Source organism: Eucyclogobius newberryi, unplaced genomic scaffold (genome assembly GCF_026437365.1).
Source record: "Eucyclogobius newberryi isolate DKJ021-1_F unplaced genomic scaffold, fEucNew1.0.hap1 SCAF_16, whole genome shotgun sequence".
NCBI classification, from domain to species: domain Eukaryota; kingdom Metazoa; phylum Chordata; class Actinopteri; order Gobiiformes; family Gobiidae; genus Eucyclogobius; species Eucyclogobius newberryi.
In genome coordinates, this window is record NW_027315790.1 from 28481858 (window position 1) to 28507727 (window position 25870).

The following is a 25870-nucleotide window of genomic DNA, read 5'->3' on the forward strand; positions in this document are numbered from 1 at the left end:
GGTCATTTTCACAGAATATGCAACATCTAATCTGAATTTGAACATTTTATGTCAGATTTATTAAAGATTAAACGCCAAAAAATGAGGCGAAATCTAAATCTTAAGGTCTAGGTATACTACATCATCCCAAACGTGGCTTATTTTTTCAATATAAAACTTCAAATAAATAGGTTTCAACTTGATACCTCTAGATTTAAGACGAACTATTTCAACGTATTTGTGGGAATCAAGTGGACAAAACACGAGTCATGTTAAATACACCGAGTTTATTCAAAAGGGTAAAAAAATGTACAATGAAATCAATTTAGTGGACATTTGACTCGATACAATGGAAACTATCGGGGCCGACGGCAGCAGCAGCGTCGCTCGCTTTCATCAGGAACGCTCAAACAAACGAGTCTCGGAATGCAAAGAACACAAGTGGAAACGGATGGTGCTTTTATTGCAGGTGAAGCCGGAGGAAAGTAAACTCAAGGTAAAGTCGCTGAGGTAAAGTTGTGAAGCAGCAGAGGACAGAGTTTGTTACTGTAAAACTAACGTCTATGAATACTAGTGAGTGTGATGGCAGATGTTTAATACTCTGGAGAAATTAAAGGTTCGAAAGGTCAAATTTAGTGTGGACCTCATGATAAACTGAGTCCCGAACACTTTTGTTTCCACCAAGTTTACACAGTTTTGATCATAAACTTTCTTTACAAACGTCTGGTCCCAAACACAAGTCAAATCTCAAGCGATTACACTATTTTAGACCCTAAACCAGCTACAAATTGCTTCTTTTGGACCCTAAAAAACAATAATTCAACTCAACATGATCTTTAGACATAAAAATACCCACAACTTTGATATTTGACCGTGTAATTTGGTGGAAACGTTTATTTTCCAGTCGTCTGTAAATAAAACTTGTCTACGTTTCTCGTGCGCCTCATGATTTCTGCTTTGTCCCTTCTTCTTCTTCTATGGAAACATAATAAATATAAAAGTGTGGTGCCGCTGGTGCCCTTTTGCCCCCCCTGTTGTGTTTATCTTCACAGAATCACAAACGCACACACGACCATCCCGGCCTGCAGTTCTCTCCGCCGCCTGCAGGGGTCGCCAGTGTTCAGGGTCCATGGTCAGAAAGATCCTGAAAAGAAGAAGAGTTCAGTCAGGAGTTAGATTTCACACAAATTAAACGACGTGTCAATAAATTCTGTCACTTATTTTGCTTTGTAAATATCTTTTATCTGGATTTTGATGTAATTTGTCTTTTCTTGGTTCCTCATGTTAAAATCTGCCATGACAAGATAATTTCTCCACAATGAGATCGAGTTTTCCTAATCTCACTTAATTTGTAAGATATTAGGCAGTTTTGACTAATTTAAATAGTTTTACAGAAGATTATTGGGTCAATCAGATCACAATATATTTATTTATTAGGATCCCCATTAGCTTTTCCAGAGGGACGGCTGATTTTCACTGATCTTATGTTTTTAAGAACTAAAAACAATAATTGTGGCAATTTTAGGAGTAGAATTAAGTCATTTCAAGAGTGATGGTTTTTATGATTTTATTATTTACACCTGTTCATATTAATTATATTTTTACATCAATCGAGTTTCTTTTTGTGGAGAAAAGTTGAAAGATCTCCATAAAATGACAGGAAGTGACATCACACCAGGATAAAGGTTGCACCATTTAGTAGAAAGATTTACAATATATTTATCTCAAGTACATTTTAGTTCAATGAGTCGTGTCCGTCAGAGGAACTTTAATCTGTTCTCCCAAAAATGTAAAGAGTGTTTTTTTTATTTGGCCGTTTGTGTCACATTAACTTGATCATTCAGAAAGTTTAATCCCAAAAAGAAGAAATGGGAAAGTTGTGATCTATTCGACAGCGTGAATGAAAGTTAATGAAGGATTTCAGTGTCATGTGGTCGAGACAAAAGACTGAATATAAAGTAACGTCGGCTTTAATAAACACATTAGTCGTTTAGAATAAAGGTCAGATCACGTTCACGCTCGTGTCATTTTCTTCTTCAACAAAACGTCATAAAAAGCACTTGAAAAGGCTGCGGTTGTTTGAGTTCAAAGGTCATACCGAGTCCACAGGAAGTTCCTTTACACCTGGACGTCGGCGAGCTCGGGGGGCATCGGAGACTTGGGGTGTTTGCTCTCGAAATGCTGCTTGAACGTCTTGGGGTCGGGCATCTGGGTCTGAGGAGAGGAAGGTGTTCACGTCGTTTAGGATTTAAAGTCGAGCGCGTCGGGCAAAGAAACAGAAAAAGACATTTAACATTTACGTCTGTGTTTTCTCCAATATTTGCACTGCCAGTTTATGTCCCACCGAACTGTAAACTGTGTGTAATCAGCCAAAGTATTTACAATAAGTCTATTTTAATCGTATTTAGTAAATGCAATTATATTCATGCTTTAGTTTTTTTCCTATTATTCTTTTTTTTCTTTTTCCTATTGTTTTTTTTATATTGTTATTATTTTCTATTATTTTTGTTTCATGTAGGCATAAAGCTTTTTTAATTTTTCAAAAATAACTGAATAAATGGTGCACGATGTAACTTCTCTGATGCTGCGATGCCTGAAATATCCCACATTATGGCATTAAACGTGGCCATCTCCAAGGAGACAAAGCAGGTCAAGTTACAGTTCAGATCTGTGGAGAGAGATGTTTTTTCAAGCTCTTATATATTATATTTACAATAAAAAAACATGCCTGGACTGTTCAAAGTGACATCACCATGGAGACCAGAGACGTTACACAGTGCACCTTTAAGGGATCGAATGATTCTTATGATTATTGTTCAGATTGTGTTTTGTGGCCAGTGAAAATATAGACCATGAATTAATTAAGTCATAAATGTTGTTCTTTAGCATCACAATAAACACAGTCAGGTTTCCCCCTTGTAATGATCAATCCACATTTTTTTATTCAATATTATTTATTTATTTTTAAAAACTGAATAAAAGGCTTTCACTACAGCTGGAATTAACAAAAACAAGAGCCATCTTATCTTTTCTGTAACACACACACACACACACACACCTTAATTGGGGACGTTGTGCTCAAAGTGTGTGTTGAAATTGCACACGCCACAGTTTGTACCGCACGAGCGCCTCTGTTCAGGGTCAAGTCGCCCTGACATTATCTTTGCTCCGCAGGCAAAAGAAGAGCCAGCTCATCTCTATTGGCAACACTTTTAGGGACATTCACGAGCCAATTACACAGAACGAAGGACAAGGAAGACGAGAGACGATGAAGAGATAATGAGCAGAGCATCTAATCGCTGACTCTGTTGTGTTCGAGCACATTTTGGACATCTTACCTTCGTTATAAGAAACTAGAATATGAGAAACTAGAACGTAAGAAACTAGAATATGAGAAACTAGAATATGAGAAACTAGAATATGAGAAACTAGAATATGAGAAACTAGAATATAAGAAACTAGAATATAAGAAACTAGAATATGAGAAACTAGAATATAAGAAACTATAGTAAAATGTGTGTCAGAAACAAGAGGGAAATCTATGTAGAACATGTTACTCAAATGTGCATGAACGACGCAAGCGTGTGTGTGTGTGTTCATGTGTGTGCTCGTGTGTTCATGTGTGTGCTCGTGTGTTCATGTGTGTGCTCGTGTGTTCATGTGTGTGCTCGTGTGTTCATGTGTGTGCTCGTGTGTTCATGTGTGTGCTCGTGTGTTCATGTGTGTGCTCGTGTGTTCATGTGTGTGCTCGTGTGTTCATGTGTGTGCTCGTGTGTTCATGTGTGTGCTCGTGTGTTCATGTGTGTGCTCGTGTGTTCATGTGTGTGCTCGTGTGTTCATGTGTGTGCTCGTGTGTTCATGTGTGTGCTCGTGTGTTCATGTGTGTGCTCGTGTGTTCATGTGTGTGCTCGTGTGTTCATGTGTGTGCTCGTGTGTTCATGTGTGTGCTCGTGTGTTCATGTGTGTGCTCGTGTGTTCATGTGTGTGCTCGTGTGTTCATGTGTGTGCTCGTGTGTTCATGTGTGTGCTCGTGTGTTCATGTGTGTGCTCGTGTGTTCATGTGTGTGCTCGTGTGTTCATGTGTGTGCTCGTGTGTTCATGTGTGTGCTCGTGTGTTCATGTGTGTGCTCGTGTGTTCATGGGTGTGCTCGTGTGTTCATGGGTGTGCTCGTGTGTTCATGTGTGTGCTCATGTGTTCATGTGTGTGCTCGTGTGTTCATGTGTGTGCTTGTGTGTTCATGTGTGTGCTCGTGTGTTCATGTGTGTGCGTGTGCTCGGCATGTGTGTGTGTGTGCGCTTGTGCGTGAAGGTGTGAGAAGGTGTGCGGTGTGTGCTTGTGTATGTGTGTGTGTGTGCGGTGCTTACGCGGCAGATGTGGGTGCAGGACAGTGTGTGTGTTCATGCGTGTGAGGTGTGTTCATGTGCGTGTGCGCTCGTGTGTGAGAAGATGTGAGGTGTGTGCTTGTGTGTGCGCGCGCTGTGCTTACGCAGCAGGTGTGGGTACAGGACTGTGTGTGTGTTTGGGTGTGTGTGAATGCGTGTGTTGCTTACGCGGCCGGTCTGGGTACAGGACTGTGTGTGTGTTTGGGTGTGTGTTGCTTACGCGGCAGACGGGGCAGGTGTACACGAGCGCCGCTTTAGCTGCTGTTTTCTGGTCAGCGCCTTGGCCCTTCTTTTTATCCGCAGCTTTCTTGGCGTTTTTCTGCTGGGACTGAATCTTTTGCTGCCCACGAGCCATGGCTCTCAGCTTCTGCCTGCAGCAACACAAATGTAGTAATTTAAGGCTTTCATTGTGTTTAAACAAGTCCAAATATTACCAAGCAAAACATACAGTGTTTCCCATTAATGGAGTCCAAAAAAGAGTCAAACCATAGACTTAAAACAAGAAAAGAAACACAAAATTGGTTTAAAAAAAAGTTTATATTTTGAATGTAGAATTGTCATTAACAGTAGATGTATTCGATCTATAATCAGTACTTTTTGAGCATCTACCCCACACAGCATAAATTGAATTAAGTAAAAGTATACAAATATAAATAGTTTGTGTCACCATGGAAATGTACATGCAGCATCCAAAACAGATAATTAGAAAGTACATTGTCACACACTGAAAGATGCACTAAACATGTTCATGTGAAATAATCGATGGGAAAATAAACATGGAACTGCTGCTGCCCATGATCCACGCCCAAACCCAGAGAAGTCTGAATATCAAATATAAACCACGTCAACAGTTAGATACAGATATGTCACACCAGTGTTGTTCGTTTACAGAATATACTTTTGAAATATAGAAACTGTGGGTCAAACATGTTCGACCCTTCAGCCTTTAGAAATAGTTAGCACGTTAGCATTTGTTAGCAGGAGCAGCTTCGCCGTTCTAAATTCAGATCGACCATAATTGTTCGTACGTTTGCAGCAATCATTTAATAGAATCACCACAATCATCTTTTATTCATAAATCACTGATTGTTTCTTTATGTTTAGAGTAGAACACGTCATGCCAGTCCCACAGTTACGGGCCTGAAAAGCCCGGCGCCGCCTTCATAACAGAGCTAAGCTAACAGCTAAGCTAAGCGCTAAGCTAACAGCAGCACAACATGTGACATGTGTTTGGAACTTACGGCACATCACTTTATCTAAACACGTTAAATCTGTTATTTTATTAATACGACAGTAAAAAATGCAACACGTCGATGCCAAAAGAAGCAGTTTATTCCAGGCGTAACACAGATAAAAGTCTTTACCTTGAGGATCGCCTCTCGTCGCTCTCGGTCGTTTGAAACAAATGTTCCGGGAGGGATTACCGCAGGAAACTAGAGCGCCACTCTGCGGCCTGGAAAGACATTACACCATCTGTCCACAACCTCCAGTGGATTTATTACTTATTATTAATGTGTAAAGTGTGATTCATTGAGAGGTGAAAATCAGTATTTTTACACATATGTAAACTACATATTTAGTAACTTTATTTTAGTCACTAGATAAGGTTGCTGCTGCACCACACTAACACAATTGATGTTTAAATAATTATTATACATTAAATTATTGTAATGCAAGCAAGCAGACACTGGATCGGTCCGTTGAATATTGTACTTATTACATTGTATGTCTCTCAATCATGTGTACATTTATGAGTGTGAAACTATTCAAGTTGCATCAATATATAAGGTGAGCGTTTTGATTCATTTAGTTCCAAGTAAATTATTAAATTGACCAAGTGTGTGTTTGGTCCCATTTACTCGCGTTGTATCTGCAAATATAAATTACAAAGTGGTACCTTCTTTTTAATTTCTTACTGGGCATACAGTTACTCAAAGCTTGTGTAAAATACTTCGATATAGATATCCATGTGCTGTTTTTACTGGGTACAGATCCTGGCCACGGAAAGAACCACTCAAACGATCACAGTTTCATCACTTTATTCCAGTAAATGAGCCGATATCGTACGCACACAGAACGGACAGACACTTGGGTTCTCTCTCTTTTCCTCTTCCTTAATTAGCAGAGAGTGGGACCAGAACTAAACGAAGCACATTACGACACCATTATTGTTTGTGCAGTAACAGTCTTCAACACGTGCTCACTGTAGAACTCCTGCCGCAGAGAACAGAACTATTTCATGTTAAAGGAAATCACAATTGCGATACATATTTAATAGAAAGTATTCAACTTTTTTGTGGTTTGTTTGTTTGTTTGTTTGTTTACCCCTTTCAGATAGTTTTCTCTGTTTTGTCCAGGCAGAGAACACAGGCTGATTTAAAGACAGGATATGCAGTATATTCAATCAAACTCCATAAACATGAGGTAAACATGATCAAACAATTGAGAAAACCTTGTATTTGTCGTTTATTTGCAGGTTGATTATGGTTAATTTTTAAAAACATTAAAAGCACAGAATACTTCTTTACTTCCTTTTGAAAGTGTACATTTCCCGGAAACTATTGTCATTATCGAGGAAAGAGGAAGAGAGAGAAAAACTATCAACACACGAGGAGTTGACATATTTTTAATCATTTTTTTTTCTTGTTGCTGTATTTACATTCTGTATCGTGAAAAAAAACATATTTACAAGAAATGCACAACCTAAGAACGTCCTTGACAGTGAGGTGGAGGCGATAGAAACAATAAAATATAATATTAAAAACAGGGAAATCAAGAGTTGGTGGTATTTACATGTGCAACGACGATGGATGGAGGAGACTGGCGAGTGGAGGTGAAGAGGTAAAATGGCTTCTGTAAAGTGGTCGTTTCGTCAGATTAGCTGCTTTTTTGTTTCTTTTTTTTCTGTCCCACCGCGCGCGCGAACGGGGGGGGATAATTCGATGCCTTTCATTGCTTTGCAGACCGTGCAAGCTCGTAGCACCGAATCGCGTCCCGAAAACGTCCGCGGTATTCCTTATTTTTTTCAGTTTTATTGGCAGTAACCGGCCCGACGGAGAGGTTATCGGGACAAACAAAAAAAGGGGAGAATATATTAATCTCGGAATGGAAATAAAACGTAGCGTCGGGGACCGAACGCAGCCCCCACGAGACGAAAAAACGAAGACGGTGGCAGTCGGTCGTATCAAATATACTATACTACAAACTTTCAAGTGGTCTGTACTGAGCGGGACTGGAGGTCGTGTGGCGGTCGGCGGCTCTGGACTGCGAGATGGTCGAAAACGATGGGAACACGATACATTCGAGGGCCTCGGGAAAAAAACGAGACGGGCGAAGACGCGAGTCGAGCTCCCAGGAACGTACGGGTGTCTAAAACGGAGGGTCGCAGATGGAAGGCCCCGGTCGCGATGACGAGGAAAACATCACAATCTCTGCACGAAAAAAACGGCGAAATCTCAAAAAAGTGGTCACGATATCGGAGCACAATAACCGCTCGTCTCTATGGCTACTGCAAAAGGCTCATTGAAAAAACGATGAAATTAACTATTCTGACAAACACCGAATGCCCTTCTTCTACTAGTCATTATTATTATTATTATCATCATTATTATCTGCTGCCACTTGTCGAGTCAATCACTTTTTACATGTTTTACGACGTCAATTTTAATTTCTAAAAACACCAGCAGGACAACGATCTCAGTGCTTAATTACGCCATTTCATCAACACGTTCTCCCTCTTTGTCCGTTACACGACTGATGTTGACGAACAGGTCCATGCCCACAGAAAAGTTCAGTTAAAAATGCCCCCGAAATAAAGCCCGATGCCCGAAAACGAAACAGCAACACGCCGTCTCGTTGCGTTTTTTTTTCTTTTTCGTCGAGGAAATCAAACGTTTACCACAGAGAAGATCGAACGGATAAAAAGGCCTCGCGCAGACGTAATTCAGCAGTAAATAACACCGACCTCGCTGGGCATTTCCGAGCCAATCACGAACGAGATTGAGCTGATGAGGCGGGACTAAAATTCCTAGCGAGCTGTTCCTTATATACGAATTATATTCATCGAGTTTGTGGTTAGTCTACGGTGAAGCGGGTTACGTGAGCCGTCTGAGCTACCGCCTAAAAGCCTTGCGGACCTTGCGTTAAAATGCCGTTGTTCAAGCAGCTTCTTCTACAAAGCCGTACGTACCATATCTGATTTAATTTAGGTTTGGTTTTCATTCTGACTTAAACAAATGTCGGTTTAAGTTAACAAATGATAAAGAGAAAAGAACGTACAATCACAAGCCTTCAGAACTGTTTGTCGTTGCTCACTGGATTAGCCGTTTTGACATTAGCGTGTTTCAAACTGCGCTGAAGTGATTTGTCGGTTCTGATTTTTACAGCCAGCTACGCGCCCTTTGTGTTCTTTTGTTTTGTTTTTCTCTTCCGGCCACAAAAGATGATCGACGGGGGGAAATTCAGGAAGCGTCGAGTCCTGAGATGGACGAGTTTCGTTTTTACCCTGATCTCCAACGAGGGGCGATTTCTGTTCAGGCGGTGCACGGCCCGACCTCGGAAAAACGACAGAACGGGGGGGAAGGGGGGGATGAAAAGAAAATCGGAGAAAACTTTTCATTAAAAAATATAATCTGAAAGGCTTAAAAGCACCATGTGTTCGAGATCCCATGATGGTAAAAGTAAAAAATAAATTAAAACGCACACGACAAAAATGAAAAGATTAAAAAGAGTCTAGAAAGAAGAAGAGGACCAGCCCCTGAACCTTCACTTCCCACTGAGGCAGCGCTGAGGTAAAAACGTGTGAGCGCCCCCCTGCTGACGGAGGGGCCCAATGCGTTCACAGAAAGATGAGACGGGACCAACGGAAGAGGAGGAGCAGCGCGGGCGGGTGGGCGGGCCAGGAGGAGCAGCGCGGGCGGGTGGGCGGGCCAGGAGGAGCAGCGCGGGCGGGTGGGCGGGCCAGGGGGCGGGGGCTGAGTGTGCGTCCGACAGTGGTGCAGAGCGATGGGGTCAGACGCTGTTCAGAGAGCCCGGGACCGAGCTGTGCTGGGACGAGTCCGAACCGCTGCCATCTGCAGGACGACACGGGGAAAGACACTGTTAAGACTCACGCAGACACCGAGTGAAACATGAACGTGGGTGTTTCCACGAGGGAGGGTCAAAAATACAACTATGGGCCGCTCCTGGATGAACCTGCAGTTTATAATAAATGTTTGTGACAACTTTTGCCTCACGGTTTACTTTATTTCATATTTTTGCTGTAATTAGAGCAGTACTTTTGTAACTACTGCTTCTCCTGAGGTGTAAATCCACAAAGTTAAGGCAGTACAGATGTTTGGCATGTATAATATAAAGTAAATTCTGTTTTTCTGCAGTACAAATATACAGTAAAGCGTCAGGCAAATAGAGTTTTTTATTTAGAGCAGGAACAGGAAGGAAGTGTCCTGTTAGCATGCTAATGTTTGTTAGCTTTACTGTGGCTCAGAGAATCGTGAAAAGCACTTTGAATCCAGCGCGGTGAAGGTTTAGGATGCTTTGAATGTAAAAGAGTTACATATGTTCCGTTTTCCATGTTTTAACACGGTAAAAATCAGGCCTTTTATCCTCATCTTTGTTCAAGGCAAATGGGAAAATCTCCTCATACGCGTGCACAATATTTTAACAATTGTATCTCACGTTCTTGTCCCATCCCCAATTTCTATTTACTGTTTATAATTTAAAGCTCCCCATTGTGCCTTCCATAAACCTCAGACAGATCTTGCTATGTGTCATTCATCTTCATATTCATGTGCAATACTGTCACACTCATGTGCAATACTGTCACACTCATGTGCAATACTGTCACACTCATGTGCAATACTGTCACACTCATGTGCAATACTGTCACACTCATGTGCAATACTGTCACACTCATGTGCAGTACTGTCACACTCATGTACTGTCACACTCATGTGCAATACTGTCACACTCATGTACTGTCACACCCATGTGCAATACTGTCACACTCATGTGCAATACTGTCACACCCATGTGCAATACTGTCATACCCATGTGCAATACTGTCATACCCATGTGCAATACTGTCACACCCATGTGCAATACTGTCACACTCATGTGCAATACTGTCACACTCATGTGCAATACTGTCACACCCATGTGCAATACTGTCATACCCATGTGCAATACAGTCATACCCAAGTGCAATACTGTTTTTTCAATATTCTCTGTCCATATAACAGCTGTAAATAAGAGTCATTATTGTTATTATTATTATATAGTTAAGGTTTTTTTCTAAGAGCTTTTCTATAAGAGTGCTTTTTAAGTTATGTTATTATTCACTTCTGTACCTACTTTGTGTTGCAACACTGGAATTTCCCCATTGAGGGACAAATAAAGGCTTATCTTATCTACTGTATTGCAGTTCGGCTTTTTCTGTCCATTTTGAAATGGTTTTAGTTGCTCGACCTGCGGAGTGCAATACCGTCATCATCTACGCATTTAGTTTCTCCGATCCTTTGTTTTGAAAGTGTTGGGAGTAAAAATAGCCGTGGTCGTGGCCAGCGTTCGTACCGTGGGCGAAGGCGACCGTGTGAGAGCGAGCGTGAGGAGGGATGAGCGTCGAGTTCAGCTGAGGTTGGATCGAGAGCTCTGTGGAAAACAAACAGAACAAACACTTATTTAGCATCAAACTCATTCAACTTTGCAGGAAAATACAGACAAGTCGCAGCAAAAAAGACAGTTTGTTTATGAGTTGTATTTGGCAAGTGATCAAGATGCCAAACACTTCTAAATCTGAATCAAAATCATGTCAAATGCAGAATCTGTTGTTCTTATAGATTCTGTTAAGACTTTGTCCAGACTCTAGAGATCAACAATACATTGCAATTTAGATAATATTGAGAAGATATGTAAAATGTGAAATGCACGCTAAAAAGGAGCTTGATTAAAAGGAAAAACTCTAAAGTATATAAGGGGATATTTCTGCACTTTTGTGATTAATTTGACTGATAATTAAACCTCAAAACATGTCTTTAAAGTTATTAGTTAACACTTCGGTTTGACTGTCATAATATCGACCATTGTTCTATGGATACTCTAAAAAAATTTAAAAAAAAGGTACTGTCATTTTTGTCAATGTCGCCGAGCCTTAAGTTGGAAACAATTTTATTATGACATGTTTGAATACAATTTGTGGAGTTTACTTACTGGCAAATTTCTTTTTGATAGGTAAAATTTGTAAGTTTTTGATAATACAATGATCAACTAATTATGATTGTGTTAAGCTGATGTATAATCCGGGTTGTTTTTAGAATGAAAAGATAAGGAGGAGAATAAAAGGAGATTTTAAGTCCAATTTACCCTTGCTTCAGCATAATTTAACCTATTTCAGTTTTGTTTTAGCTCATTGTTGCCTTGCTTTAACCAAATTTAGCCCAATGGAATGACATCAGACCCTTCAAAGTCGAATTTTGATGATAAATGTTCGGAGTTTTGTTGTAATTCTAGTTTGCAAATACTAAACTATTGAATGATATGTTTGTGGTGGGAGCCGCTGTGAACTGTACCCGCCGTGCTGAAGTTGAAGAGCGGCGGGAGCTCACGGCCGCTCGGCAGTCGTGTGTTGGGCAGGCGCAGCTCGTCGAAGAAGGCGTGAGAACAGGCCTCTAACGGCGAGAGGCGCGAGGCCGGCGTGTACTCCAGCAGCCGGGAGCAGAGCGCGATGGCCTCGGGCGGCGTGCGCGGCTTAAACACCTGAAACACAAGGTCGCCAAGCAACATCACGCACTGTTCTGCTGAGGAAACCGGGTTGTAATTAAAACAGGACGAAAAGTACACAACATATGGAGAACCTTTAATACAGACGCACAAAAGGGCGTGTACAGGTACGTGTTTACATTAAGTCAAGTTCAGGAAAAACAATAAGAACGTGGGATATTGCATCTTAAGAGGCACAAAATCTCAAAATCCAAAGGTTTCTATTTAGGGTTCCAGAGTCCCAAGAATCCAGGGTTCCAGAGTTCCAGGGTTCCAGGGTTCCAAGAATCCAGAGTCCCAGGGACCCAGATTCCAGAGTCCCAGGGACCCAAAGTCCCAGGGACCCAGAGTCCAGTCCCAGGGACCCAGAGTCCAGTCCCAGGGACCCAAAGTCCCAGGGATCCAGAGTCCCAGGGATCCAGGTTCTAGAGTCCCAGAGTTCCAGAGTTCCAGAGTTCCAGGACTGCTCATTTCCACCTCAAGTTGCCTTTCATCAATGTTCTGCTCAACATGGAGGCTCGTGCACACGTTTTATAATGAGACACTAGAAGAGTCGGATTGTTTCCTTTACCTTGGTCCATGGATGAGCTTTAATCTGAGGAAACTTGAACTCTGTGTAGTTTGGGTTCATTTCACGGATCTGTTCTCTGGTCGGAGTTCCCAACACCTGAAACAAAAAGAACCTGGTGTCAGGACAAACTCTTCACACCGTCCAGACTAAAATGCAAGTTAAACTCCAAACCTTGATGATCTCCACGAGCTGGTCCACGCCGCTGTCCCCGGGGAAGATGGGCTGTCCCAGCAGCAGCTCGGCCAGGACGCAGCCGGCCGACCAGATGTCGATGTTGGCCGTGTAGTCGGTGGCCCCGAAGATGAGCTCCGGGGCGCGATAATACCGAGAGCAGATGTACGACACGTTAGGCTCTCCACGCACCAGCTGCTTAGCACTGAGGACCAGAAGCTCGAACTAAACACTTATCTTATACAGTGGAGTGTTTGTACATAACAGAAGTACATCAAATATGAATACATCCTCATAAAACATTTATAGCAGTATTGATAATGTGCATTGGAAGGTTTATGCCTCTGAAAACAGCCGAGAAGGTCTAACAACTGGGGACAATTATGCATTCAAGTAATTGTGTTTTTTGGACATTTTCGTTTGTTTTGTTTATGACTAATTGGACATTTTTAGTAACGTGTTTTCAGGATTGTAAGTAATCTTTACCTTCTTCCAAATCTAACTTCTAGAGCCATTATACAGTAGTGTTTCTAGCCGAGATTTTGACTTCTCACCTGCCAAAGTCGCAGAGCTTGAGGACGGCGGTCTCCGGGTCGACGAGCAGGTTTTGGGGTTTGATGTCTCTGTGGCAAACGCCCTGAGAGTGGATGTAAGCCAGACTGCGGAACAACTGGTACATGTACACCTGCAGGGGAGGCAGAAACGCTCAGTACACCAGCAGGAGAGGCAGAAACGCTCAGTACACCTGCAGGGGAGGCAGAAACGCTCAGTACACCTCCAGGGGACACTCAGTACACCTGCAGGGGAGGCACAAATGCTCAGTACACCTGCAAGGGAGACACAAACGCTCAGTTCACCTGCAAGGGAGGCACAAACGCTCAGTACACCTGCAGGGGAGGCAGAAAAGCTCAGTACACCTGCAGGGGAGGCACAAACGCTCAGTACACCTGCAAGGGAGGCACAAACGCTCAGTACACCTGCAGGGGAGGCAGAAAAGCTCAGTACACCTGCAGGGGAGGCACAAACGCTCTGTACACCTGCAGGAGAGGCACAAACGCTCAGTACCTGCAGGAGAGGCACAAACGCTCAGTACCTGCAGGAGAGGCACAAACGCTCAGTACACCTGCAGGAGAGGCAGAAACATTCAGTACACCTCCAGGGGACACTCAGTACACCTGCAGGGGAGGCACAAACGCTCAGTACACCTGCAGGAGAGGCAGAAACGCTCAGTACACCTGCAAGGGAGGCACAAACGAACACCAGCAAGGGAGGCACAAACGCTCAGTACACCTGCAGGGGAGGCACAAACGCTCAGTACACCTCCAGGGGAGGCACAAACGCTCAGTACACCTGCAGGAGAGGCAGAAACACTCGGTACACCTGCAGGGGAGGCACAATCGCTCAGTACACCTGCAGGGGAGGCACAAATGCTCAGTACACCTGCAGGGGAGGCACAAACGCTCAGTACACCTGCAGGGGAGGCACAAACGCTCAGTACACCTGCAAGGGAGGCACAATCGCTCAGTACACCTGCAGGGGAGGCACAAACGCTCAGTACACCTCCAGGGGAGGCACAAACGCTCAGTACACCTGCAGGAGAGGCAGAAACACTCGGTACACCTGCAGGGGAGGCACAATCGCTCAGTACACCTGCAGGGGAGGCACAATCGCTCAGTACACCTGCAGGGGAGGCACAAACGCTCAGTACATCTTCAAGGGAGGCACAAACGCTCAGTACATCTGCAAGGGAGGCACAAACGCTCAGTACACCAGCAGGGGAGGCACAAACGCTCAGTACACCTGCAGGAGAGGCAGAAACACTCGGTACACCTGCAGGGGAGGCACAATCGCTCAGTACACCTGCAGGGGAGGCACAATCGCTCAGTACACCTGCAGGGGAGGCACAAACGCTCAGTACATCTGCAAGGGAGGCACAATCGCTCAGTACACCTGCAGGGGAGGCACAAACGCCCAGTACACCTGCAGGGGAGGCACAAACGCCCAGTACACCTGCAGGGGAGGCACAAACGCCCAGTACACCTGCAGGGGAGGCACCTGCAGGGGAGGCAGAAACGCTCAGTACACCTGCAGGGGAGGCACCTGCAGGGGAGGCACAAACGCTCAGTACACCTGCAGGGGAGGCACAAACGCTCAGTACACCTGTAGGGGAGGCAGAAACGCTCAGTACAATGAGGTTGAAAATGTAGCAAAATCAAAAATCAAGTTTTGTTTTAAAGATGAGCAAAATTAGAATATTGCAATAAATAATAACAGAAAATGATTTTAAATTCAAAAATAAATTCTATCTTCCAAACAGGAGCATAAGGTCAGGTTTGTGCACTTAAACAGTTAATTTAACAGTCCATTCACTTTTTGTGCATTACTTTAAACCTGAACTACATTTACAGCATAAATAGATCGCTGGATAATCAATTCTTATGCTAAAATATTGAGACTTCAAATTTCTACAAACGTTTTTATATTTTATCTGCAAATATATTAATGTTTTAAATCAGTTCAAGCTTGGCTAGAGCAATGTTAATGACACCAAGGTCAAATTCTTTATGGAAAAATGTGTTTGAACTCATTGTATTGGACCAATATAACGACACTTGCCATAATATTACTTGGTATCGGATGGAAACAAAAATCCCTGGTTTCAGCCATCACTACAGGCACATTTGATCACTTTTTAGAGGCGCTGCAAAACATCAGCAGATTATTGCCACCCATAAAACAGCTCTGCTAAAATCAAAGCCTTGGGTGAGGAGGAAATGCAGGAGTTAAAGTGTCTGCTGAGGTTTTACCAGCGTCAGGTTTGTGCTGTGATTGTGGAGTGTTACCTTCACATAAATGATGGGGATGATGCTCTTGGCCTTGTTGAACTGCCGTGCCACTCGGTAAACCGTCTCAGGGACAAAGTCCAGCACAAGATTGAGGTACACTTCATCCTTCTGCAACACAAAGCATTCGGGCGCGTTCAGGCACAAGTGCGTGGGCCGTTTCCATGGTTATTCAGCAGGAAACGTGATTAAACCGAGCGACGGCGCATAAATACCTTCTCCCCGCTGGAGTAAAAGAAGTAACGTAGTCGGACGATGTTGCAGTGGTCCAGCTTCCTCATGATCTGTAGTTCTCGATTCTACGCCAAGAAAAACAGAAATCATTGCGAGCGGGGGAAGTTTGTGCAATTTAAATGATCAAAGTATTGTATGTAAAGCAGTTGTAAAAGTGTTGATTACCTTGAACCTTTTATCCTGTAAAACCTTTTTGATTGCCACCATCTCCTGACTGTCGATGAGTCGAGCTTGATACACGACGCCAAAGGAGCCATTTCCGATCACCTGCAAAGATTAGAGAGAATCACTATTACTACTACTCCTACTCCTCCTACTACTCCTACTCTTACTCCTACTCTTACTCCTACTCTTACTCCTACTCTTACTCCTACTCTTACTCTTACTCTTACTCTTACTCCTACTACCTACTACCTACTACCTACTCTTACTCCTACTACCTACTACCTACTCTTACTCCTACTACTCCTACTACTACAACTCCTACTCTTACTCCTACTACCTACTACCTACTCTTACTCCTACTACTCCTACTACAACTCCTACTCTTACTCCTACTCCTACTCCTACTCCTACTCCTACTCTTACTCTTACTACCTATTACCTACTCTTACTCCTACTACTCCTACTACAACTCCTACTCTTACTCCTACTCTTACTCCTACTCTTACTCCTACTACCTACTACCTACTCTTACTCCTACTACAACTCCTACTCTTACTCCTACTCTTACTCCTACTACCTACTACCTACTCTTACTCCTACTACTCCTACAACTCCTACTCTTACTCCTACTACCTACTACCTACTCTTACTCCTACTACTCCTACTACAACTCCTACTCTTACTCTTACTCCTACTCCTACTCTTACTCTTACTACCTACTACCTATTACCTACTCTTACTCCTACTACTCCTACTACAACTCCTACTCTTACTCCTACTCCCCCTACTACTCCTACTACTCCTACTACTCCTACTCTTACTACAACAACTACTACTACTACTCCTACTCTTACTCCTACTACTCCGACTCCAACAACAACTACTACTACTCCTACTCTTACTCCTACTACAACAACAACAACTACTACTCCTACTCTTACTCCTACTACTACAACAACAACAACAACAACAACAACAACTACTCTTACTCCTACTACTCCTACTCTTACTCCTACTACTCCTACTACAACAACAACAACAACTACTACTACTCCTACTCTTACTCCCCCTACTACTCCTACTACAACAACTACTACTACTCCTACTCTTACTCCTACTACTACAACAACTACTACTACTCCTACTCTTACTCCTACTACTCCTACAACAACAACAACTACTACTACTCCTACTCTTACTCCTACTACAACAACAACAACTACTACTACTCCTACTCTTACTCCTACTACAACAACAACTACTACTACTCCTACTCTTACTCCTACTACAACAACAACTACTACTACTCCTACTCTTACTCCTACTACAACAACAACTACTACTACTCCTACTACTCCTACTCTTACTCCTACTAAAACAACTACTACTCCTACTCTTACTCCTACTACAACAACTACTACTCCTACTCTTACTACAACAACAACAACAACAACAACAACAACAACAACTACTACTACTACTCTTACAACTACTACTACTACTGTATGAAAACAGAGCTGAGATTTTGATATATTGTGAATTTGAATAACATTTTAACAGTGATTCCCAAGTGATTGCATAAAAAACTAAACAATATAAGTATCTATTCTGATCAAAAAGGACATTTATCTTGGGTAATTTGTGAAAAATTAAAAAAACTATTAATAAAAAGTGCCAGTTTCAATTAAATCTATGAGAAACACTTGGTATGGACATATTTGTTTGCCATTTAAGATAAGATAAGATAATCCTTTATTGTCCACACATGGGGAAATTTCATTGATACAACGCAGTTGACACAGAGGAAAAGGACAGATAATATAATAGAATAACTCTTATACACAAAAAACTCAACATTTATGTTGAATTTGTGTTGAATATAAAACATTTTTTTGGCTTATATGGGAAGAAAAATAAAATGATGTTCAAATACTGGCGGTTTTCTACAGTTTAAAGACGTACGTTTGAGCTGGATAAGACACAAGTAAATAATAAAGCCAGTGGTCACCTTGATGTCGCTGTAGGACACTTCCTGTGGACGGTCTGGGCCCTGACCCGGAGTGGCCACGACAGTCGTCACTTTACCGATGTCTCCTGAAACACAGAGGAAGAACGTGACCGAATGACAACCGTCGACCACGAGATTGTGAGCGAAACATGTCCAAATGTTGCATCGTTTATCATTTTAAAACAACAGAAAGACGATGCACGAATACTTCTCAACCTCGAGTTAGACTGTAGCACATTTTGAAGTGCGATTATTGCTACAAAAAAATACCCCAATAAACAATAACACTGAAACTACTTCATGCCAGAGAACTAACTAACAATATTGTAGTGCAATAGCAATAAAAACACAAAGCTGCAATAAATAAACTGCACAATGAACCACTTGTCCTCAGTTGGTGGCGATAATGAGTCATAAAGGTTATTTTTTAAGCTCAAATCTGATGAAAAACCAAAGAAAAAGTATATTGTATTATGACGGATCTAACTGGAGCTTAAAGCATTTCGATTTAAAGTGTTTTTATTTATCATGAACATACAATTCCCGACAACTCCCAAATCTCCAAACTCAACAAACGTACAATAAATGCCCACAGTATTTGAAAATTGCTGTCATTTGTATATTTTTGCATGGCCCGACACAAATATCCGCACTAGTTCATATTCATTCACATGTTAGTGTTTTTTGCGGTCGAGAGAGAGCAGCGCGTCCAGGAGGTTTAATGTTTGGTAAAAGTGCCACGAGTGAAAGAGTGAACCTGACCCCGGCGTGTCCCGTGACCGTCTGGATGTTTAGGTTAGTGCTGAAGCGCTCGTGTCGCCTCAGAGGAACGGGACGGTTCAGGCAGAAGGCCCAGAGGCTTATCAGACCGGAGGAAACGTGACACTTTCTCTGCTCGCTCCTCATACTTTTGTTTTACACCTTCTGTATTGGTTTGAGTGTTTTACTGAAGATTTATGTAACGTATAAACAGTATAGGGTGGCCTGTTGTCAATAAATAACTAAACAATCTAAACATGGATAATAAAATGAATCCAAACAATACAAATAAATACAAAACGTTGACAAGTTTGAGTCTTTCCTGAATAGTTTTAGAACGGTCTGATTGATCCATGTCCGACATTGTGTGAGTCATTTTAAACTGTTTAATGTTATGAAAATTAAATTATATTGTGCTTTTGCTTTAATTGTGGTGTTGAAACTTACCGAGAATCGAGCCTTTTTCATTTTAATGCTGAAAATAGTTTGAACCTTTAGTATTGAGTGAAACGTTGGGAGAGACATTCAGCAAACAGTCAGGATTGGTGGCTGAGGCGGGACAGTAAACTAGTGGAGCTGTAATTAAAAAGTGGGAATCGACTTCATATTTATTGTGTGTATTTTCATTGCATTTGTGGTGATATTTCTGCATTTTCTGTAGCGTAAGATTTGAGCTGTTGAATAAATAACTTAAAACTAAACACTAACTAAGTACTAAAGTGTTTCATTCTACAATATCTTTTTACACTTATGATTTTAAACAATATTGGTACGTTTAGTTGACTGGGATTCTCCAGCTTTAGTGTTTTTGTGGATTCAAAATGACGGTTTATGGTTCTGTACATCACACTTCCAAATGCGTCATGACAGAGCGGACCCCCGGACCCCGACACCGCCGTGGACCCTCTGATGTCTTTCATATGTAAGGAGCCGTTTTTGATGTCCACACCTCCGCTCGTGTGTTTGAGGTGAATCTGTGAGTCTAATCGCTCTCCTTGTGACTGTGAACAGTGAAAAGACAAGTAAATGATTGGATGTTCTGTGCGGCGTTTAACTGAGCTGTGCCCCGGCCGAGGATCGTTTATGCTTTCAAAAAAACATGCTTTATTAATAGGGTTTTTGTACTTGAGTTGTTCTCAGTTTGTTTTGATCTTATTAAACATGAATAGAAATGGCCTTCAGCATCGATTTCATGAACATACACAAGACAGATTTTTATTAATTGCCATTTTACACAAAAAAACTGCCCAATTTCTTCCTTGAAGTTGATCATCGACAATTGGACAGGACTGAATCTTGATCTCGATTGAAATTTGATCATTTTCCAAGCAATAATCTAAAACTGGAAACTAGATATTCATTTGAGCAGGTGTCGACGCTGGAAACAGTTTATAAAAAGGACAATGTAAGTTTTATATAATATTTTAGTGTATGCAAAAGTGTGTCTTCTCCTTGTGGTATTAGTAAGTAGTAATTGGTAAAGACTAAAGAGTGCCGAGCCTTTTCCTCGGTTTGAAAATGAAATAAAAACAAAACCTCCTCCTTGGACGGTTCTTTTCGCTCGAGAGTCGTCCCTCAGGAGTCAAGAGTCCGAAGTGTTCTTCCGGGACAGGAAGAGCTTTAACCAGCGTCAGACTCGCTGCATCTTTTACGAGCAGCGGACTGGCACCGTGAGTCACAATGTGAGACAGTAAAGGCCGGTCACCTCCATGGGACGTCCCACGCGGTCCGTCCCACACGGTCCGCCGTAAGATGACTCATAAACCGTCACTACAGATGACTCCAGTCTGACAAATACTACGCGAACAATAAACTTCCTCAAACTGGTATTTGATTGGTACCATCGTAATCGAATCGGAATTTGAGCAGACGCAATTATCAAATCGTAAACGCTGCAATTATTTTTGGATAAAAGGATGTGTGTATCCTGCCTTTTTATAGACAAATGTTGTAGTTTAGACTTCTGCAAACATGTTCTGGCGTGAATGTGATTCTTGTATTACTTTATCGGTTCATATTTCAGTCTTCTCTCAAGTATTAATGCTCCTGAACTAGTTTATAACGTGTACTTCTAGTCCTAAAGTAATCCTGTTCTAGTCCTAAAGTAATCCTGTTCTAGTCCTAAAGTAATCCTGTTCTAGTCCTAAAGTAATCCTGTTCTAGTCCTAATGTAATCCTGTTCTAGTCCTAATGTAATCCTGTTCTAGTCCTAATGTAATCCTGTTCTAGTCCTAATGTAATCCTGTTCTAGTCCTAATGTAATCCTGTTCTAGTCCTAATGTAATCCTGTTCTAGTCCTAATGTAATCCTGTTCTAGTCCTAATGTAATCCTGTTCTAGTCCTAATGTAATCCTGTTCTAGTCCTAATGTAATTCTGTTCTAGTCCTAATGTAATTCTGTTCTAGTCCTAATGTAATCCTGTTCTAGTCCTAATGTAATTCTGTTCTAGTCCTAATGTAATCCTGTTCTAGTCCTAAAGTAATCCTGTTCTAGTCCTAAAGTAATCCTGTTCTAGTCCTAAAGTAATCCTGTTCTAGTCCCTGTTCTAGTCCTAATGTAATCCTGTTCTAGTCCTAAAGTAATCCTGTTCTAGTCCTAAAGTAATCCTGTTCTAGTCACACACATGCCCGTATCTCCTTGTAGCTGACTGTAGCCGCCCGTATCTCCTTATAGCTAACTGTAGCCGCCCGTATCTCCTTGTAGCCGACTGTAGCCGCCCGTATCTCCTTGTAGCTAACTGTAGCCGCCCGTATCTCCTTGTAGCCGACTGTAGCCGCCCGTATCTCCTTGTAGCCGACTGTAGCCGCCCGTATCTCCTTGTAGCCGACTGTAGCCGCCCGTATCTCCTTGTAGCCGACTGTAGCCGCCCGTATCTCCTTGTAGCCGACTGTAGTCGCCCGTATCTCCTTGTAGCCGACTGTAGCCGCCCGTATCTCCTTGTAGCCGACTGTAGCCGCCCGTATCTCCTTGTAGCCGACTGTAGCCGCCCGTATCTCCTTGTAGCTGACTGAAGCTGCCTGTAGCTCCTTGTAGCTAACTGTAGCCACCCGTATCTCCTTGTAGCTGACTGAAGCTGCCTGTATCTCCTTGTAGCTGACTGTAGCCGCCCGTATCTCCTTGTAGCTACCCGTAGTTGCATGTAGTTGCCCGTAGTTGCCCGTAAGCCGGGGCGAGTGGGCTTTGAGCTGGGCATGGCCTGATACTGGAGTCACGCTGGCTTCTGCTGATGCACGATTAGCATTAGATGAACAGAGCTTGTGTTACACCTGAGCCTGGGACGACGGACTCATGCAAACCCACCAGGACACATTGTGCACTTGATAATATTGAATACATTACGTTTGTCAAGATACATAAACTTCAAAGTTGATTCCAACACTAGGAAGAAGGCTGAAACGTCCCAAAGTTGATACAGCATTGACTTAAAAGACAGTAATGCAGCACTAATTGCAAATACTAAAATTACAGAATATGAGGGCACAAAAGATCTGTATTTGAATATTTTAATCTGATAATTTATATACATGTACATAGGTAGAATATCAATGTGACTGATAAAAAAAGTATAGATTACAGTATGCAACTAACAAGTATTTTCATCTAGCCAGCAACTGTTTTTTCGATTTGTCAACGAGTCAAATGATTATTTCTATTGTACATTAGGACTTTTAATAGACAATATCAACTAAATAAAAGGTAGTTATTTGTTTAACTAACTTTGTGTTGGGCCGGGGCGATATGCTGATCCTGCCCTCATCCTTGTAACCATCGGCTATTTTGGAGATATATTCAAATAGTTATTCACCAATTCTCACTCCCATTTTTCCTATTGGTCAGCCCTGACTGAGTGACAGGTGCATTTAACCAATCACGGTGAACAGGGAACTTTCAGAAGAAGCAGGCGACTTTATTAACCTCAAGAAAGTGTAGATAAATCATAATTAAATCAAAATTGTGATCCATCTCCTAGAAACAGTTGTGGTATTCATTTTTTTCCATGATGCACATTTAGCTTGTTTTTAGACTATGAAGGACCACTACAGTACAGTGCATTTATAAGTATTTAAACTGTCTGTGGGTGTATTTGACTGGTGCACTGAACACATGATAAGTTTAGAAAGTATAAATTGCACAATACTGTATTCCAGCACTAGATTTCACTTAATCCAAGCCAATCTTTCCTCAAAAGTAAAACAATACAAACAGAAACAGCATGAGGTGTGCTGTTAAATCTGGGCAAAACAGATTCAGGTGTAGAGAAGGCAATGACACATCCTGTGGCCGCGGGTGACCTTGTGAAAAGACAAGTTTGTCCGTTTGCAGACACTTTCACAAACATTAAAGAGCCTAAAGACACCGCATTAGTTGGAATAACGTTTTATTTCCTTCTCTAACGTTTCGCCTCACAAACGCACCCCGTTTTACACAGCTCACATACTTCAACGCTAAGATCAGGGAAAGCCGTGTCAAAAATCACCTTTTAGCCAGGCCGGTTATTAAAATGTTATAATATTTAATCCCACAAGTCCAAATACTCCTCTATGAAAACGTTAAATTACAAAACAAGTAGCTTCTGTTAGCATGTTAGCAAACTGCCCGATTGGCGTCAATGGCATTTACGGTCTCACACCCAAACATTACGGCCACTACACTCATGTCCATACGTGTCAAACTGCAGGCGGCTCGATTATATTTATTATTACTGTATAGCGGGGTCACAGTTATCATTTTAATAATGTTTGTCTTCATGGACTTTCCAAATCCAAGACGGTGGAGCATGTTACGCATGCGCAAAAGCACTTTCTCCTGGAAAGTGGCTAATGATGCAAATCAGGTAGAATGGTGCTAACAGCACACTAAAGGGGAAAAGCCGCCTCTCATCCTGCGGCACGTGCTGTAGTTAGACAAGAGAGCAGCGCGTGTGGCGGTGATACTCACGGGACAGTTTGAGGTTGGCGCATCCCGATGAGCTGCCTCCGGAGGCCTGCGGGACCCCGGGCTTTCCTGTGCCGCTCCCCACAGCAGCGGCGGCGGCGCCGGGGACACCGGGCGGCTCAGCAAACGAGCTGGTCCTCGCCCGCCCGCTGCCGCTCATATCTCTGCGCAGGGATCAGACTGACGCTCCTTCTGCTTCAGATAAACGGCTCTTGAAGACGACAAACCGGCAGTGAAAATCCGTTAAAAGGCACTGGAAAAACACCGCTCCCGTGGCCGCCGGTTGTCTCGGCTGGTAGCTGTTGCTAGACACCCAGAAACAGTGCTCTCGCAATGGCGCATGGGAAACGGAGTTCAGGAGAACTCAGTTTTTCCTCAGAGGTCTTTGAACGTGCTTATAAATGAATGATTATTGTGATGATTAATGATTAATGATAAGTGTTCTGTGGAAACAATGCAAGAACTAGACTTAAGATTATTGTTGGACAAGGCCCATATAATATAAATATGGAAACATCAGGAAAAAGGAACATGAGAAGAGCTGGAGAAGGCGAGAAGGTGATGGATAAAGTGGTGCTCATGGTCATCGGAGCACACGGGGCAGTGACCCCCAAATTGGAGGAATGGCCCTCAAACTACAGGAATGACCCTCAAACTGGAGGAATGGCCCTCAAACTGGAGGAATGGCCCTCAAACTAGAGGAATGGCCCTCAAACTAGAGGAATGGCCCTCAAACTGGAGGAATGACCATGGTCCTCAAACTGGAGGAATGACCATGGTCCTCAAACTGGAGGAATGACCATGGTCCTCAAACTAGAGGAATGACCATGGTCCTCAAACTGGAGGAATGACCATGGTCCTCAAACTAGAGGAATGGTCCTCAAACTGGAGGAATGACCATGGTCCTCAAACTGGAGGAATGGCCCTCAAACTGGAGGAATGGCTACAGCAGATCCCAGAAAAACATCAGACATCTCAGTCCAGAAAAATGCAGAGCAGGAACAGCAAAGAAGAACCCTCAAGCTCCCAGGGGCCTCTGGTAGAGGACCTGAGCTTAGATTAATGGACCAGACCACCCACTGCGAGATATATAAATAAATAATATATATAAAAAAAGATTAATGAAAATGTACACATTTACTCAATTACAAATACTGCAAGTTTATACTTGGATTTATAAGTTAAAGTATGCATTAAAAATACTACTCCATGTACTATTTCCAGTTTTGTTTTTTGTTTTTAAGCATTTTAGATCAGTCTTACTTATACAAAATGTGATAAAGAAGTTGTTATGTATGTATATTCTCTGAGACTGGGCTTCTTCCACCTCTTGTCTTTTGACTTATTCATTAGTTCCTATGTTTGTGAATTTTGTTCATTGACAATGGTAATAAACCCTTTTTCTGATTCTGACGAGAGTACTCTGAGCTACTCACAAAGAAAACACAAAACAGCACCGAGAGTCAATATAACACAGTGAAATAAACCAGGAACACATGGAATTGTGTTAGAACTTTAATATTTTCAATATTTAGTTTTTTGTTGTTTAGAAATATTGCACATGGTCAACATGCCTGCTTATGAGCTAACACTCATCTCTCACATCCTAATTTTCCTTCTCCAAAATAAGGACAGTGATTTTGAAGTACAATCATACAGTGTACACGCATACATATGTTTGAGTGCACCACGTCTGGCTGGGTGTGTGAATGTGCATGAACCCAGAGAAATAAGAGGTGAAAGACGTTAAAGCTGAGAGTGAATGTGATTATCTCCTGAATATAGAAGTCAGACATATCCTGAAGCATCGATAACAGTCAAAACAATGAAGGAAATAGTCGCGGTGACTATAAAAATACTGTCTATAGTGAATAAAGAAATATATATTGTTTATTATGTTGGTGTGAGCAAATAGTAGTTTTAAAATGAGTTGTATGAACCTTTAAAGATACAGAAAATATTACAAATGTAAATTCGTGGTAGTGGCCCTAGTTTGAAGACACAAGTTTCATAAGACACATATTTAGTGGCCTATTTAGCGACTAAAGATGAAAAGTTCTGGTTATT

The 25870-nt window shown here is 42.1% G+C and overlaps 2 protein-coding genes across 2 annotated transcripts; both read right to left on the reverse strand.

Annotated features, from left to right (window-relative positions):
• Positions 1-246: 246 nt before the first annotated feature.
• LOC140361485 (zinc finger protein 706) lies at positions 247-5818 on the reverse strand. The gene is made up of 4 exons (XM_072447198.1): positions 5727-5818; positions 4583-4733; positions 2078-2193; positions 247-1123 (listed from the first exon to the last, which is right to left on the reverse strand). Exons 2-3 carry the CDS (start codon positions 4715-4717, stop codon positions 2098-2100), a joined length of 231 nt encoding a protein of 76 aa, XP_072303299.1. The 5' UTR covers positions 4718-4733; positions 5727-5818; the 3' UTR covers positions 247-1123; positions 2078-2097.
• A 566-nt stretch (positions 5819-6384) lies between these two features.
• Positions 6385-24132, reverse strand: LOC140362141 (glycogen synthase kinase-3 beta-like). Its single transcript, XM_072448196.1, has 11 exons — positions 23807-24132; positions 18110-18195; positions 16102-16203; positions 15918-16001; positions 15703-15813; positions 13414-13544; positions 12860-13064; positions 12689-12784; positions 11928-12114; positions 10933-11010; positions 6385-9434 (listed from the first exon to the last, which is right to left on the reverse strand). Exons 1-11 carry the CDS (start codon positions 23961-23963, stop codon positions 9373-9375), a joined length of 1299 nt encoding a protein of 432 aa, XP_072304297.1. The 5' UTR covers positions 23964-24132; the 3' UTR covers positions 6385-9372.
• Positions 24133-25870: the final 1738 nt, after the last annotated feature.

Bases quoted from the DNA above. Each gene is read 5' to 3' on its own strand.
- LOC140361485 (XM_072447198.1), bottom strand. From the start codon at position 4,717: ATGGCTCGTGGGCAGCAAAAGATTCAGTCCCAGCAGAAAAACGCCAAG. The intron at 2,194-4,582 runs GTAAGCAACACA...TCCTCTCCTCAG, and splicing joins ACACCTGCCCCGTCTGCCGC to ACCCAGATGCCCGACCCCAA.
- LOC140362141 (XM_072448196.1), bottom strand. From the start codon at position 23,963: ATGAGCGGCAGCGGGCGGGCGAGGACCAGCTCGTTTGCTGAGCCGCCC. The intron at 13,065-13,413 runs GTGAGAAGTCAA...TCTGGTCCTCAG, and splicing joins AAGCTCTGCGACTTTGGCAG to TGCTAAGCAGCTGGTGCGTG. The intron at 11,011-11,927 runs GTACAGTTCACA...TGTTTTCCACAG, and splicing joins CTTCAACTTCAGCACGGCGG to AGCTCTCGATCCAACCTCAG.